Source organism: Rhinolophus ferrumequinum, chromosome 19, assembly GCF_004115265.2.
Source record: "Rhinolophus ferrumequinum isolate MPI-CBG mRhiFer1 chromosome 19, mRhiFer1_v1.p, whole genome shotgun sequence".
Lineage (NCBI taxonomy): Eukaryota > Metazoa > Chordata > Mammalia > Chiroptera > Rhinolophidae > Rhinolophus > Rhinolophus ferrumequinum.
Genome location: NC_046302.1, coordinates 40,140,052 through 40,154,910, shown reverse-complemented (window position 1 = coordinate 40,154,910; position 14,859 = coordinate 40,140,052). Strand labels below are relative to the sequence as shown.

At 53.8% G+C, this 14,859-nt stretch overlaps 1 protein-coding gene across 2 annotated transcripts in view; it reads left to right on the top strand.

Moving 5' to 3' along the window:
• The first annotated feature begins 1,880 nt into the window (after nt 1-1,880).
• Nucleotides 1,881-14,859, top strand: part of SMAD7 (SMAD family member 7) — a 29,654-nt gene continuing 16,675 nt past the window's right edge. Inside the window, exons 1-3 of one of the 2 annotated variants that reach the window (XM_033087452.1) lie at nt 1,881-2,776; nt 4,152-4,205; nt 9,824-9,895. In XM_033087452.1, the coding sequence (XP_032943343.1) occupies nt 2,161-2,776; nt 4,152-4,205; nt 9,824-9,895 (742 nt within the window). In that variant the 5' untranslated portion in view covers nt 1,881-2,160. Of the gene's footprint in view, nt 2,777-4,151; nt 4,206-9,820; nt 9,896-14,859 lie in introns of both variants that reach the window. The other variant, XM_033087451.1, reaches the window with a different exon arrangement.

The following is a 14,859-nucleotide window of genomic DNA, read 5'->3' as shown; positions in this document are numbered from 1 at the left end:
ATCCGCCGCCAAGGCCTTTAAAACAAAACGAATGAATGGAAGCGCTAGGGTGAGCGCGTGGGACAGCCACCGCGAAGCTCCACCAGCTGGGTCTAAATCGGGCCACCGACCGGCTTGTTCCGCTCCAAAACTCGCCGGCGATGCCCGCTGGGTGCTCTCGGGGCTTCCCATTTCCCCTCTGATCCGGCCAGTTCTCAGCCGATTCTGGGAGCTTTTTTGCTCCCCACCTTTATTCGCCCCCCCCACCTATAGTCCCCCCTCCCTGCAGACTTGGGAGGGGGTGGCGAGGGCAAGGGGTGGGGGGAAGAAATAGCTTTTAGAAACCCGATCTGTTGTTTGCGAAACACAATCGCTTTTTTTTTTTTAAAGCGACAGGGTGTCTAGACGGCCACGTGACGAGGCCGGAGCCGGGCGCGCCACTGCGCAGTGGAACCAGCAGAGCAGAGGGCCCGCGGGGGGGGGGGAGGGAGGAGGAGGAGGCGGCGGCGGCGGCTGGGGGCGGGGGAGGGAAGGGGAGGAAGGGGGAGGGAAGGGGGCGGGGGCGGGAGGCCTTGCGGGAGGCGACGAGCCCGGGGCACACTCGCTCGCTCTCTCGGCTCACGGAGGAGCCGTCCTCGAGCCGCGCCAGCCGAGCCAGCCGGGCGCCGTGCTCGGTCCGCTCGCCGAGCGGGAGAGAGCTGCGGGAGACAGAGCCAGCCTGCCGGCGCCGAGCTGCCGAGAGCTCGGCCCCGGAGCCCCTGAGTGCTGCGCGGCGAGCCCCCGGAGGCGGCCGAAGGACCCGAGCGCCAGGAGAGGGCGGACGGGGGACAAGGAAGCTCCCGGGCGCGACGAGGAGAGTCTCGGAGGCGGAGGCGGCGTGAGGACACCAGGGCCTCCTGCCGCCGCAGCGGGGTCGGGGCGAGTAGCCCATACGGGGAGCCCCGGCAGCCAGCCGCGGCCAGGGGAGGGGGCGCCGGCGGCCCCCGCACTAGCTAGCAGCTTGCGCCCAAGAGGGCGAGAGCGCGCGACCCGCTTGGGGCCCGCTGCCGCCGCGCCGCCCTCCCCCGCGCTGTCAGCCCTGCCGGGCGCAGCCGCCGCAGCATCTTCTGCCCCTGCGCCCCCGCCAGCCCCGAGGAAGTCCCCGCCGAGGACCGGAGCCCTAGGGAGCGCAGGAGGAAAGACCAGAGACTCCCCTAAAACACCCAGATGCGGAGACTTGAAGCAGCCTAGCCAAAGCTTTCTGTGGATTAAAAATATATACGATTTTCTTTTTTGGGGGGGGCAGAAGAAAAGGAGAGGAAGATCAGCGGGGATCTGCAAGGAATAAAGGGGGATGTAACTCGTGGATACGTTTTTTCCACCCTTCAAACGTCTTGTTCTACTTTGTAAACATTTTTTTTTAAACCCCAGCTTCTACCGGACGGCCCCCGACCTCCAGGGTGTGAGGAGGTGGTGGTTTTCATTTTTGGGCTTTGCATATTTGGTTCTTAAATTTTGAGAGAGCCTCCTTATTTCGCCAGACATCTCATGCGGGTTGAAGTCCACTCGGCCCCCTCCCCCGAGTCTTCTTGTGCACGGAATTCGAGATCTGGTTACTAAGGATATAGAGGAAAAAAATAAATCGCGTGCCTCCCTTTTTTTTTAATTGCTTGCTTCTCCCCACCCCCAAATTAAGTTGCTTAGCAAGGGGGAAAGAGGGTTTTTCCTCCTTCCAGCCCAGCCGAACGCCTTTCGTTTTTGCCCCCGCGGATCTTCCATGTAGGAAGCTGAGGCTGGCGAGCCCGACACTTGGAAGCCGCTGCGGGGGGGCCTCTTTTTTGGGAGGCGCCGGCCCGGGCAGGCTTCGTCGCCCCCAGGGAAGCGGCAGCCGCGTTCCTCCGGGGTGCGCCGGGGCCCGAGAGCCGCGCACGGCGCGGGCGGCGCGGGGTGGGGCAGCCGGAGCGCAGGCCCCCGAGCTCCGGCGGGCGCCTCCGGGCCCCCGTGCGCGCCCCGGCCTCCGGGAGACTGGCGCATGCCACGGAGCGCCCCTCGGGCCGCCGCCGCTCCTGCCCGGGCCCCTGCTGCTGCTGTTGTCGCCTGCGCCTGCTGCCCCAACTCGGCGCCCGACTTCTTCATGGTGTGCGGAGGTCATGTTCGCTCCTTAGCCGGCAAACGACTTTTCTCCTCGCCTCCTCGCCCCGCATGTTCAGGACCAAACGATCTGCGCTCGTCCGGCGTCTCTGGAGGAGCCGTGCGCCCGGCGGCGAGGACGAGGAGGAGGGCGCGGGGGGAGGCGGAGGAGGAGGCGGCGAGCTGCGGGGAGAAGGGGCGACAGACGGCAGGGCGCATGGGGTCGGTGGCGGCGGCGCAGGCAGGGCTGGCTGCTGCCTGGGCAAAGCGGTCCGAGGTGCCAAAGGTCACCACCATCCCCATCCCCCAGCCGCGGGCACCGGCGCGGCCGGGGGCGCCGAGGCAGATCTGAAGGCGCTCACGCATTCGGTGCTCAAGAAACTGAAGGAACGGCAGCTGGAGCTGCTGCTCCAGGCCGTGGAGTCCCGCGGCGGTACGCGCACCGCGTGCCTCTTGCTGCCCGGCCGCCTGGACTGCAGACTGGGCCTGGGGGCGCCCGCCGGCTCGCAGCCCGCCCAGCCGCCCGCGTCCTACTCGCTCCCCCTCCTGCTGTGCAAAGTGTTCAGGTGGCCGGATCTCAGGCATTCCTCGGAAGTCAAGAGGCTGTGTTGCTGTGAATCTTACGGGAAGATCAACCCCGAGCTGGTGTGCTGCAACCCCCATCACCTTAGCCGACTCTGCGAACTAGGTAAGAAGTTGTTCTGCGCCCACCCTCCCCTCCCCCTGGCGCTCAAAGTGGGGGAAGAAAAGCCCCGTGGGCTGTGTGTTTGTGCAGCCACCTCTCCGGAGGGGAGTGTACAGTCTTTCCTGGGAGGAGACTTGGGGACTAAAGTAGAGAAGGAACACGGGGAAACTGGAAGGGCATTCCCTGGGGGTTCCCTTCCATTTTTTTCTCTTCTGTTGCCTGGAGGGGGGCTATAAGCAATGTTCATGCACGTTCTGCAGACACGCGGTTAAAAATTAGACGCCCTCATTTCCGGATCAGCTAGGGGGTGCACAGAGAAGTAGGGGTCACGCCTCCCCCGAACCCGGAAAGGCGTTGAGGTGTGTGGCCGAGTTGGATTCGCTCCAGGCCCGCCAAGGAAGGCTGGGAGAAGCGAGTTGTAAAGGCTGGGAAGTCTCTGCTCCTTTAGTAAATAAGGAGAGTCACGTAGGGCACAAGTGGCCCGGATACTGCCCTGGCTGCGCAGCTTTGGGGATTTGGGTTAGGTTAGGATGGGAGGATGAACTGGGTATCTAGTCTGAACTCTGTAAAGAACAAGGAGTCGGGAAGTTGGATGTCCCCTACTTTTCCTTTCCTCTAGCACAGGAAAGCACAGAAGTGACCTTAGGGTGGTCTGCCTGCAGCGCCTCCGTGACGGTGCTGCCCCTAACTGCGCTGGGGCCTGGACTGAGACCCCAGTCTCCTTCTCTGTGTCTATCCAGCCTCTTCCATGGCTTCTCTTTTCTCTACGTCTGTGTGCGGTGCGGGTGTGTGTGTGTGTGTGTGTGTGTGTGCGCGCGCGCGCGCGCGCGCCTGCACCCGGGATGCCCAGAGATCCTCCCAAGTTACCAGCGCATTTTGGGGCGCGTCTCCCGGGTGGGCTGGGAAAGCGGAGCGCTGCATTCCCCGCGCGGGTGCAGACCCGAGCCGCGGGGAGCGGAGATGAATTGCGCCCCTGGGGGGCGGGCCGCGGCGGCGGGTGGGGGGAGGCGGAGGACGGTGGATGCGGAGTCCCAAGTTCGGGGACGGGGAGGGGGGGCTCTGTCGACCCCGGCTTTGGAAACGGTGAAGTGCGCGGCCTGGCTGAGTCGCGGCCGAGCGGGTAGTTTCCTGCCGGGCAGACTGTGCGCGGCGGCGGCGGCCGCAGACGTGGAGGAGCGGAGCGCCGAGGCTGGCGCCAGGCGGCCTCTTTTGTTTATCTGACAGCTAAATATCAAGGCAATCACCGCCTCGCGGCCCTGCCTCCAACCCCCACAGCTAAGACAAACAGTTGGGCTAAAAGAATGCCTCTGTTATCATAAGTTTCTATCTCTCTTTCTCATGGCTCGGCCTTTATTTTTTCTTACTTTTTTAATTCCAGAGTCTCCCCCTCCTCCTTACTCCAGATACCCGATGGATTTTCTCAAACCAACTGGTGAGTAGATAATTTTAAAAATATCCTTCCTCTCTTAAGTTAGAAACGGAGCCTCTAGAACGCGGATTTTTTTTTGTCCCAGGCAGCGGCTTCTTGGGGAGGCGCTGGGTTTTCGCGGAGGTGATTATAGGTTTCCTCTGTTAGAAGTTTGGTAGATTTTTCTGTTCTTGTGGCTGGAGATTATATTATATACGTTTTTCCCCCCTCAAAAACGTTATCTAGATATATTTTACAATTTGTTCCTTTTTCATATATTTGCACGCCATGACCGAAGTTGGCTCAGATTTAACACATGGAATTTGACCCACACAGAAGTGTCTGGGGAACCAAATAAGATAGGTTGATGGGAAAATTCGGAGACTTTGTGAGTGCCAGAGGAGTCAGTGGGAAGAGTGGATAATTTCAGGGAAGGGAAGGCAGTTTTTAAAGGTGCAGAGAAGACTTTGGCTTGGAGTAAGAGGTTAGAAAATTTAAGAAGTAAAGGCAATACCTCTGCCCTGGTGTCCCCTGCAAGTCAGCACTCCTCCCGTGTTTTCTCAGAATTCTTGGTAGGTGCTATGAAAGTTTTTAGCATAGCTCTGCCTGCCTGTTGCTTTGTCACCGGATGGCACAGGGCCAGGGCAAAAGCTCATTTGAGACTGGCACCAATCCTCTTGCGGTTGTCTGCATTCAACTGGCTGGCAGTGCAGGGGCTCGCCCTATGGAGCTGGTGGGGGTGGGGGGTGGAGGAGCAGCAAAACTGGGACGTGGGGGTAACAACAGGGATGGATGGCTCCTGTGTCCTGGAGCCCCTTCTTACAGTGGGAGATTCATTAGCTGAAAAGTAGGGATTGTAACTTTGATACTGTGTGCCTTGTATGCTGGTGCCTGAAAAATGCAATGTTTGTGACTTTCTTTTGCCAAGCTTCTGGGAGAAGTGAAGGGTTGGGCCTCCTTTTGCTCTCGGAATTCTACAGGTCCTTCTGCCTCATGAGTTTTGGCTGTTGGGCTTTCCCCCCCACTAATTAAAAGTTCTGCTGGGGTGTTGTCATAAATTAAATACTTTAATGAACAGTGTAACCGAAGCCCACAGCCCCCCCTCCCCCCCAGCCCTCCAGGGACACCACCGCTCCCTCAAGTTGGGAAGGCGTTGCTGCTTGCCTGATGCCTGATGCCGGTCTAATAAGTGGCCTGCAAAGCATGTGATATTTTGCTTTCGATTTACAAAACACCAGATAAATGGTCATTAATGAGGAGATAACCAGCTCTCTGTATTTGTAACAAATGTTAACTGAAACTACCAAGCTCTGTTTTCTCAAAGAGTAACTTGACTACGTTTTTGACTTTAAGACTCAAGAATTCTTTCAAGAGCTTAGTTCTCCAAGGGGCCATCTCTGCCCTGTTTTTGTTTTTCTTTCTGTAGTCTTCAAATTTGGAGGTTTTCCTTAAAAGAGAAAGATAGAGTCACCTGGGGGGGGGGTGGGGGGGAAGACGAGCATAGGGGTAAATGTTCCCAGAAACCTCCTAAAATTATAGAAGGGGAAGGCTTACATTCTCTTGGATTTCCTGCAAAGATGCTGGGATAAATATCTGTTCACGGGATTTAAGCAGTCATTCTGCCAGGCCAGGACCTCATTTTCAGTGAGTGGAGTGATATATTTATTCATTAGCAAGTGTTGACATTAGGTAGCAAACTGTGTGTAAACAGAGAAGCCACAAAGACAGGAATGTGCCATTTCCAAGGGGGAGAGAAGTTCTCTAGATGAGCCAATAGGAAGTGATTAACCTGCCAATCGGAAACTCAAACTGCTGGTTACTCACCCAAACCCTTTGTTTAAAACAAAGCAAAAAAAAAAAAAAAGGAAAAAAAGGAATGAAAAAAGGCCAAGATGTTCAAGGACTTCAGGGTGGTGATGGGGAAGCCCCCAGGGGAGGAACTGAACTGTCCTGACACGTGGAAGGTCTGAGACTGGAGAGCCCTCCTCACCCCCCAAGTCTGGGGCTGGGTCCTGTGGCTAGGGGCTCTGTCTGAGGTCAGATACACAAGTGGGATGCTGCCCCAAGTTTTTCTCCTCACCTTATATGTGGAAGGAGAGTATTTGGCTGGAGAATTTAGACCAGCCACTTACATTCTTAAGTTTCTAAGCCCTAGGTTGAATTTTTGGTCTTGGGTTACTAGGTGAGAACTAGGCATAAGGTTTTACAATGTTAAAATCGACTGTTAAAATCTTAACCAGTTACACAACGAAGGGACTCCCTTTCTGTGAAGTGTCCAGCTTGGGAAGGGTCCATGGGGACCGGGGCAGGGCCCTGCAGCCTTTGGGAGGGAGTCAAGGGTTAAAAGCCAAACCGGGAGCTCCATTTTGCTATAGTTTAAACCATTCCACTGCAAAGCCTGTGTGAGGGCCTCAGCTTTGTAGACCTGGGTGCTTGGTGGCCCCAAGCCAGCAGGCTCTTCTGGGAAGGAGCATGAGATATGGCTGAACCTAGGAGCAGGGAGGCTGTGCCTGCCTTGTGGCAAGCTGAAGTCAGGAAGACCCCCTCCCTACCCCCATGGCACAGGGAATAAGAGCTATTTGAAATTAGATCTCACTTGATGGAGAGGAGGGTGGGGGGGCTTGTTCTGTTGGCTCTGCTCCTTTTGTCCTCTGTAGCCCGTGGTCTAAAAGGGTTGAAGAATGACTGGGGAGGGGGTTGTTGCTGGGTGCACTCACCTGCTTAAGCTGGGGACCCAGTTGGCCAGTGCGTTTGGCAGATGGAGCCTCCAAAGCCTAGTTGAGAAGTCTGGGCATCTTGCCTGCTTTTACCTCTTCACTCAGGCTACTCTGAACTTTTTTAGGCCTCTTTATAAATCCAGGTGATCAAAGAGTTAGATTAGGTGATTCATTCATTCATTAATTCATTCATTCATTCTGCATGCCTAAAAATGTGATCATTCCAATGCAGTGGATTGTCCTTCTGTGACCAGGGTTGTGGATTTGGGCAGCGCTGCGTCACTTGGGGTATACTGCTGGTGGCAGTGGTGGCATTGGCTCCGCTGTCCCAGACAGTATTTAAAAGGAAGCTCAGAACTAAGTTGACAAGACTACCCAGGCTCTCTGAGAACCATTCTCGTGGTCAGGGAAGTGGGATCCCAGCTCCCTTCCTTGTACCCTCTCAACAGCTCATTCCTTGGCTGCTCCCCAGGCCTGTTTTCTAGGACTGTATTGCTGCTGAGAGAGGGGAATGAGTCTCCCACAGCACCCAGTACTTACTGGGTGCTCGGTCATGTTTAGCCATGGATAGGAGCCAGGAATGACCTCGAGCTTCTGTGTGTGTCAGACTGGGCTCTGAGAAGTGGGCAACACAGGCAGAAGCCGAGACCCTGACTTTAGAGATCTGTCTTGGCTGAGCTTTGCTGTGGGTGAGTGATGGAGGTGTGGCCTCTTTGACCTTTCTTTACAAACCCAGCAGTCACTTGAGGCCAGTCTGGATGCTGAAGACTGGCTCAGCCCAACTCGCTGCAGGGAAGAGAGCGAGGACGCTGATGGCCTGGGGAGGGAGAGCTGTGGGACAGGCACTTGGGTATGGCCCAGCTCACTGGGTGGCCCCTTGGGCTAGTCAATGACGCCTCAGTTTACCTTGGTGCCAGTCGAACAGGTATACTTTGCTACTTCACAAGGGTGGTAGAGAGGCCTAATTAATGTTTGTAAATCCCTCCTGAGATCAAAGGCCCTACAGAAGGGCAGAGCACCATTTCATAAAACCGCTTGTGGTTGCCAGTGCTGAGCTGCCTTACCTTTGATCTGAGACAGGCCGACACCCTGAATGTGGTCCCAGCTCTGCCCTGAGATGCCGGGCCCTTCCTTTGAAACACACCTTGCCCTGGGATTCAGCCAGCCAAAGCTGAGTGGGGGGAGTGGCCATGGATAAGTCATCTTTAATGTGGGGGTGTCCTCCCTTTGGGAGTAGGTAGCAGCCTATCTCTAGAACATGGTAAAGGCCATCAAAGTAGTTTAGAAAGTGCAGGGTACACACCATTTAACAAGCAACTCCATTTCCTGTCTCCACTATTGTTTTCCATTTGATTAAGTGTATCCTGTAAAGCTGTATATTCCTGTTAGGAATTATACTTTATGCTGATAAAATGAGATCATACATACAATCTTTTCTTTCTTCTCTGCCTGTTACCACTCCTCTGCTTCCCCCTCCCCTGTTTAGAAGAGTTCTTGAAAAGTTGCTCTTCCAGCCTAAGAGAGAACGACTTCCAGAGAGGGATTAGAGAGAGAGTTGCGGAGACAGGCAGTAGAAACCCAGAGGTGGTTTGGGACTCTGTGTAGACCAGGCCCAGCCCCCCCTCAACCTCCCTTTATCAGGGAATGGAGACAGCTGCTGTGCTACTAAAGGGTTCCCACGGGCTACCGCTTCTGGGATGCTCTTTTCCTTGGCTTCTTTTGGCCAAGTGGTTCGGGACATCCTGCTAAGTGGCTTGGGTTGGAGGACTGAAATTTGCACCATCCACCCTGGCGTGTTTGTTGCAGAGTGGGGAAGCTCCTTGCCTGAGCCAGCCTTTCTCTATGGATTTCCATAGGCTTGGCATTGGCCAGATGCACAATAAACTTACGGGGTCTTGTGTATTTTTGTTTCCTGGGACTAATGAGTTGTGGTTCGTGGGCATTATTTTTTGTGTTAATTGCTTGGAGGGCGGTTGTCCAGTCTATTTCTCCGATTTGTCATTTGCCTCATCAACATTTAGGTCGCTATGCTGAGTACCTGTGGGTGACAAAGACGGTGAAGAGAAGCTTATAGTATAGTTAGGACAGACGGATCTGAAGGTGTAAGATCAGGGAAAGACAGCAGGAGGAAACTCCCAAGTGCTGGGTGCCAGAAAGATTTTATAGGAACTGAGGGCAGGGAGCCTTGCAGGTCTAAGGTTGCCTGGGAAGGTTTCCAGAGATACGGAGAGTTTGGACTAGGACTGGAAGCAGGTAGAACATTTCCCCTCCAGCTGGGAGCCTTGCCCAGAATTTTCTCTGTCTTGATGTGGTAGTGGCTCTACACAGGTGTGCAGATGAGGATAATGCATGGAGTTGTACTTAAGATATGTGTGCTTTCCTATGCTTAGTTATACCTCAATTAAAAAGGAAAAAGAAGTCTCTCTAGCTCAACACTTGTCCTGAGAAAGTCCTGAAAAACTGGGAAGTCTGTCTTTTAAAAGGTGAAGGCCACGAGAATGTCAGAGGCTACTGGATCCACGCAAAGAGGCTCTGCTCTTAGGTTTTTCGGGGGGTGGGGTGTGGGGTAGATGGCGGGGAGACAGCAGCCAGGGTGGAGAGTCACAACCTGGGCCTCCTTTGACCTTGGGAACTACCTGGTTTCCTCAATGGGGGACTCGCAATAAAAGAGAAATTCCAGCCAGTCTGTGATCGACCCTGACTTGACTAATGATTAACTGGCTGCCCAGACGAGTGACAAGGTGCTGTGGTGTGATGACGAGCAGCAAGGCCTGCGCAGCCCCATTCATAATCAGCCTGGTGGCTGGGAGGCAGCCGTTTGCAATGTGTGGTTTCTCTTTAATGGTGTTTAGAATGTGCTTAAAAATTAATCTTGGTGTTTTTATGTATTTATTTCTTTCTCTCCCCTTTTCACATCCACAGCAGACTGTCCAGATGCTGTGCCTTCCTCCGCTGAAACAGGGGGAACGAATTATCTGGCCCCTGGGGGGCTTTCAGGTAAGATGCTTGCTCGGATTTTCCTGGTCATTTCAAGATCTCTTGAAATTACTGGGTACTGGAGGGATGGGGGCGGCCTGCTGTCACCCCAGCTGGTCTGGAATTCTCACCTTTCTGTGCCTTAAACTGGATGCATCCTTGGTGACTCTGAGCCCCTTCAGCTGGTCATTCTGAAGTCTCTTACGTATCAGGACACCGCCTCACAGATGCGGAAATGGGCTCCTCCTTGGGACTGGGGGTGTGCTCTGTTTCGTGGTGGTTGTTAAGCAGCGCCTGACATAAGTGGTTTCCATTCGGCGTCCGTAATTCACAGGTTTCAGCTCTTTTTTTTCTTTTTCCTTTTGCTCTTTGTTCATTGGGTGCCTTACAGGGGATGGATACACCTTTCAGGAACTTGCTGAAGACAGAGCCTAAGTGTAGGATGGACGTGCAGAGTCGATATCCTTGATGCTTTTCCAAGTCATAATTGCCACCCAGCTTAGTGCAGGATGCAGTCGTGCACCTCTGGGGACGAGAGTGACACAGGGCCCTGCAGACAGTAGGCGCTAATACCTCTACCCAGGTTTTCCTTAGTGCTGGAGGGTTATGGGGTTGGATGAACATCATTGTCCCTATGGGACTTGAGAAGAGAGTGACCAACTTGGGGAAACTCATTAGCACTGTAAGTGGGAGGCGTTTCCTTGTTTTTCAAAAGACATCCTGTTTCTACTTGTTTTTCCCACCCAAGTATGTATGCATCACTGGATTTTCTAAGAAGTAGCTAAAGCAAGAGGAAAGTAACGGGAGGGGCGGGGGTAGGGGGCGAAAAGAAATTCCAGCAGAGTTCTGGGCATTTGTCGTTTCTTGCTTTTGAGACATTGGTGTAGGATCATGGCAGCTCAGATGGAAGCTTGTAAGTGTCTTTGGGGGACCGTTGTGCACCGTCTTCTGGGGGGGTGACTAATTGGTCCAGCGTCACTCAGGCTCGGTTCATCCCAGCCAGTTCCCTCCCAGGCTCTCCTCTTCAGGAATTGAGCTTGCTGAGACTGTCTTTAGGGAGACCTTGTTTGTTTTTATTTCTGTGCAGTATATACTCTGAGTGTTATCTGAGACAGAGGGTATTGTTTACTCAAAGCTCCTAATGAGAACTGGGCAGGAAAAAGAGGGACCCAGAGAGGGGAGAGGGCTTGGAGCGCGAGGATGGGAGTGGACCAGAGCGGTGGAGGATGGAGGACCTGGAGCCACCTGTGAACTGCCTCTTTTCTGCTTTCGAAGGCTGAGAGAGTTCCTGAAAGAAAGAAGGCCAAGGAGAGGAAAGGGTCTGGGCAAAATAACACACTCAGGATGTTGTTAGATGGTTTTATTTTTTAAATCCCGAGTGTGCAGGGAGGCGCCCCAGCCCCTCTGAACCACATGAAATAAGCAAGGGAAGTGGTAGGTTTTGAAAGGGGGCTGTTGGGAAGGTTTGTCTTATTGATAACATCTTGTCTGTCTCCTCTGCTGGAGGAAATGACGACATCAGGCAGAGCCACCGGGCCGATATCCGGCTAGCTCTACACTCTGTGCCCCACTCAACAGGGCCCCATGCAGCCCCTTCTGAGATGGGTGGGCTTTATGTTCCAAAAGCTTTTTGTCCAGTCCTAGAAAGAAAGGGGGGGGTAAAACAATTATTAACTCTCCCCCACACCCCCCAAGGTAATTGCAACCATTTAGATTAATGAGGAACTACTAGGAAAGAGTGCTTGCCTCTGAAGGGATCCCGCGGTTTAACAAAACTGCAAAAAAGAAAAAAGGAGGGGGCCTCCACATCCACATGAAAGAGCATTTGTTTTGAATTTTAGCTCTTGATTTACTAATTCCCAAGGCTTCAAAGTTTGAGCTCTTTCTTCTTTCAGTTCGGAGTTGGAGCAGTTTATTAATAATGTACCGTGGGGGGAAATTGAAGAGACTGTGTTTTGGATTGGTGCCAGTGGTTTGGGGGTATCTGGAGGGGAGGCGATGGGCATGGAGAAAACCCAGGGTTACACCCTTTGCAGCAAGAATGCCCCCCAAAAGATGATTGTAGTGGCCGAGGTCCAGGGCAGAGGGTTTTGTAAATTGGAGAAAGCCCAAACCTCCTCCTTTCCAAGAAGTTGATCTTTCCATGGGGGGTGGCCTGAGTGTGTTGGCCTTGCAGAGGATGAGGCCACTGGGGGCTGCGTGGCTGAATAGGGCAGAGCTGGGTAGGGGAAGGGGCTGGCAGAGGCTGGAGGAGGGCAGCAGCCTGCCTTGGGGAACGGAGCAAGCGCGCATCAACGTGGGGAGTGGTGAAAGCGCCCACAAGGATTTGCCCCGTTCTCCCCCCTGAAATAACCTCTCTGAGTGTCTCTTTCACAGGCCTGTGTGCTGTTTGCCTTCCTGTCCTGCCCTGGCTGCGAGCGGGCTTAATGAATGGGGCTCAGTTTAGGGTGGGAGGCAGGTCGGCAGCGGGAGCCAGGGCTTGATTCTCTTGGCACAGGAAGAAGGGAAAGAAAAAACAGCCGAATGTGAAAATGTGGGGCCTCAGCGGTGGGGGTGGGGGTGTGCTCAAAGGCATGCCCCCTCCTGAAATGCCGGGGTGACTCCAAGGCTGGCCCTTCCTTTTCCTGCGAGGAAGGGGAGTAGGTGGTAGGAGCTCTGGGAGCTGGCCCGCTGGCTGCAGGTTGGAATTCCAGCCTTGCAGCGTGGGGCTGGCCGGTGACAGGCCCAGGCCTTCGGGACTCTCAGTGAACATACCCCACCCCTGCAAGTTTCCTCAGTCTGGGAAAATGGCACATTTTTAGAAGGCTGTGACTTGGTTCCAGGAGATTGTACTTTCATTTCTGACAGCCGGCTCTCTGAGACAGATGGATTGCTTGGTGCATGGTTTTGTGTGTGTGTGTGTGTGTGTGTGTGTTTTGTACGGGTGCGCGCGTGCGTGCACTGCTGTTGCAGACGTACAGATAGTCCCATGCACAGACAGAATCAGCAGGCAGATGCCCACAGGCAGGCTCTGGGATATAGGCTTGAGCCCCTGTCACGTGGGGTTGGTGGACAGCAGGGCAGCTTCTCCATGAGGATGTGCACTTTGGGGGCAGGGGAGTGTTTGCAGATTGGTTTTGAGTTGTAACTGTCAGCCTGAGTTAAGCTCTCTGGGTTATGATGCCTTTTGAAAGGATAGGATTCCAGAAGGGCCTTTGCTGCTGGATTGTGTTCTGGTCTAGGAAGACCCACCTTGGGGAGGTTCGACAAAGACGGGAAGCTTCTAGGTGCAGCTTGGTGGTGCAAATAGAAAGGATTTGCTCCCAGAGCTTTCACGGTATCACTGGTAATTAAAAGCATGTGTTAGGAGCTGTCATCTTTGCAGCTTCCATCTGGGGTTTCAGGGGAGGGAGGTGTCTTTCATTTAGCTTCCTGGTTTGGAGGGGTTGAAAGAAAGAGCATCTACTTGCAAGTTCTAGGTTAGTCACCCATCCTTCAGTGTCCTCCTTTTATGTATTAATGCTTGGAGCTGGATGGGCCTCAGCCATATGGAAGTGGAGACCAGCAACCACTTGTAGTTATTTAAACTTCAAAAGAGGTGTCACCTCCGATTTCAAGGAAGGAGGTGGGAAGCAATGGAGACATAAGTACTGATGTGTTTTGGGGGCGGGCAGGGGGTTGAGGGAACACTATCTCTTGGCTGTGCAGAGTCATGCTTTTTGGAGAGACCTGTCCCACCAACCCAGAGTAGGCCAACTCCTCTGCCAAGGTCTTGAAGATCCATGTAGAGTTTCGTCTGGGTGACAGGAGTGCACGTAGGGCAGCAGCCACTCCAGGAACAATTCTCCCCCCCTCTTCCTTCCTGCCATGTATGGTAGCCTCAGAGGCGAGACTTCAAAAATACCTATATAACCTGAAAATGCAGTCCTAGCTCAGTCCACAGTCAACGTGGGCTTAAACCAAGTAGCTTAGGAAAGATTGCTCCATCCTGTGTTTTAGGAAACTTAATTCAAATGCATGTGAACAATTATTTATTGTTTGGCTTAGGATGGTGATGGCAAACTGGGAACCGGGGCCTGGGTGCCTGTTGCTGAGTCTTTGGTGTCTCCTTCCCCTGCCTGGGAACAAGCAGCTCTCTAATGCCATTGGGGGTGGGGGGTTGGATTGAGCTCATCCAAGTGGCCAAGAGCAGGGGCTTTGAGGGATGAGTCGGACGGACCAGGACGTGTGACTCTTACCTACCTACCTACCTACATACTGCCCTATCCCCCAGGCCTCTGAGAAGTGACAGTCCAGATCTCTAGGGACCCAATCCAGATGTCCCTAAATGCCAGCATAATGGCCCGCTCACCCAGTGCACACCCACTCCGGTGAAGACCAGTCCTGGACAGCAGCTTCTTTTACTTACTCAGGCTGTTTGCTGTCTCATCTGCAATGCTCAAGGTCATCCACTTACCTCTGGAGAAGGGCTCACTGATAAAACCCCTTTTGTTCTGGAAAGAATGAGGTAGCCACACAGGAGTTAAATGCAGGGTGACAGCATTCAAAGTCTGAGGCCCATTTGGGCTGTTCTTCCGCCCACACTAGATGGGCTGCTGTCTCATGCCTCCTGTCACTGAGGCATAACAGGATGGCCAGCGAAGGGGGGGAGGGGCCAGGTGAGGGCTAGGTTCTGGTGTGTGTAGCTTCTGTCTACAGTCTAGCACACTCACCCCTCCCCGACCTTGGGCCTTTTCTTAGCAGAGCCTGGCTGTAGCTGGGATGGACTTCAAGACCTATGGGACTCGATGATAAACTCAGAGTCAGTGGGCTAGTGAAAAGGGAGGAAATGCCAAAGGATTCAAGATCAAGTTTGGCTTCCTTTCCGTCTTTATTGTTGTTACTATGCCATAATATTGCTTCTGCTGTGCTGTAATTGCCAGGCTGCTATTTGTTCACTTCAGTCTAGGCTTAGAAGCTGGAACAGCACCTTTAAAGCAGGTGTCTTAACCTAGTGTAACAAAAAA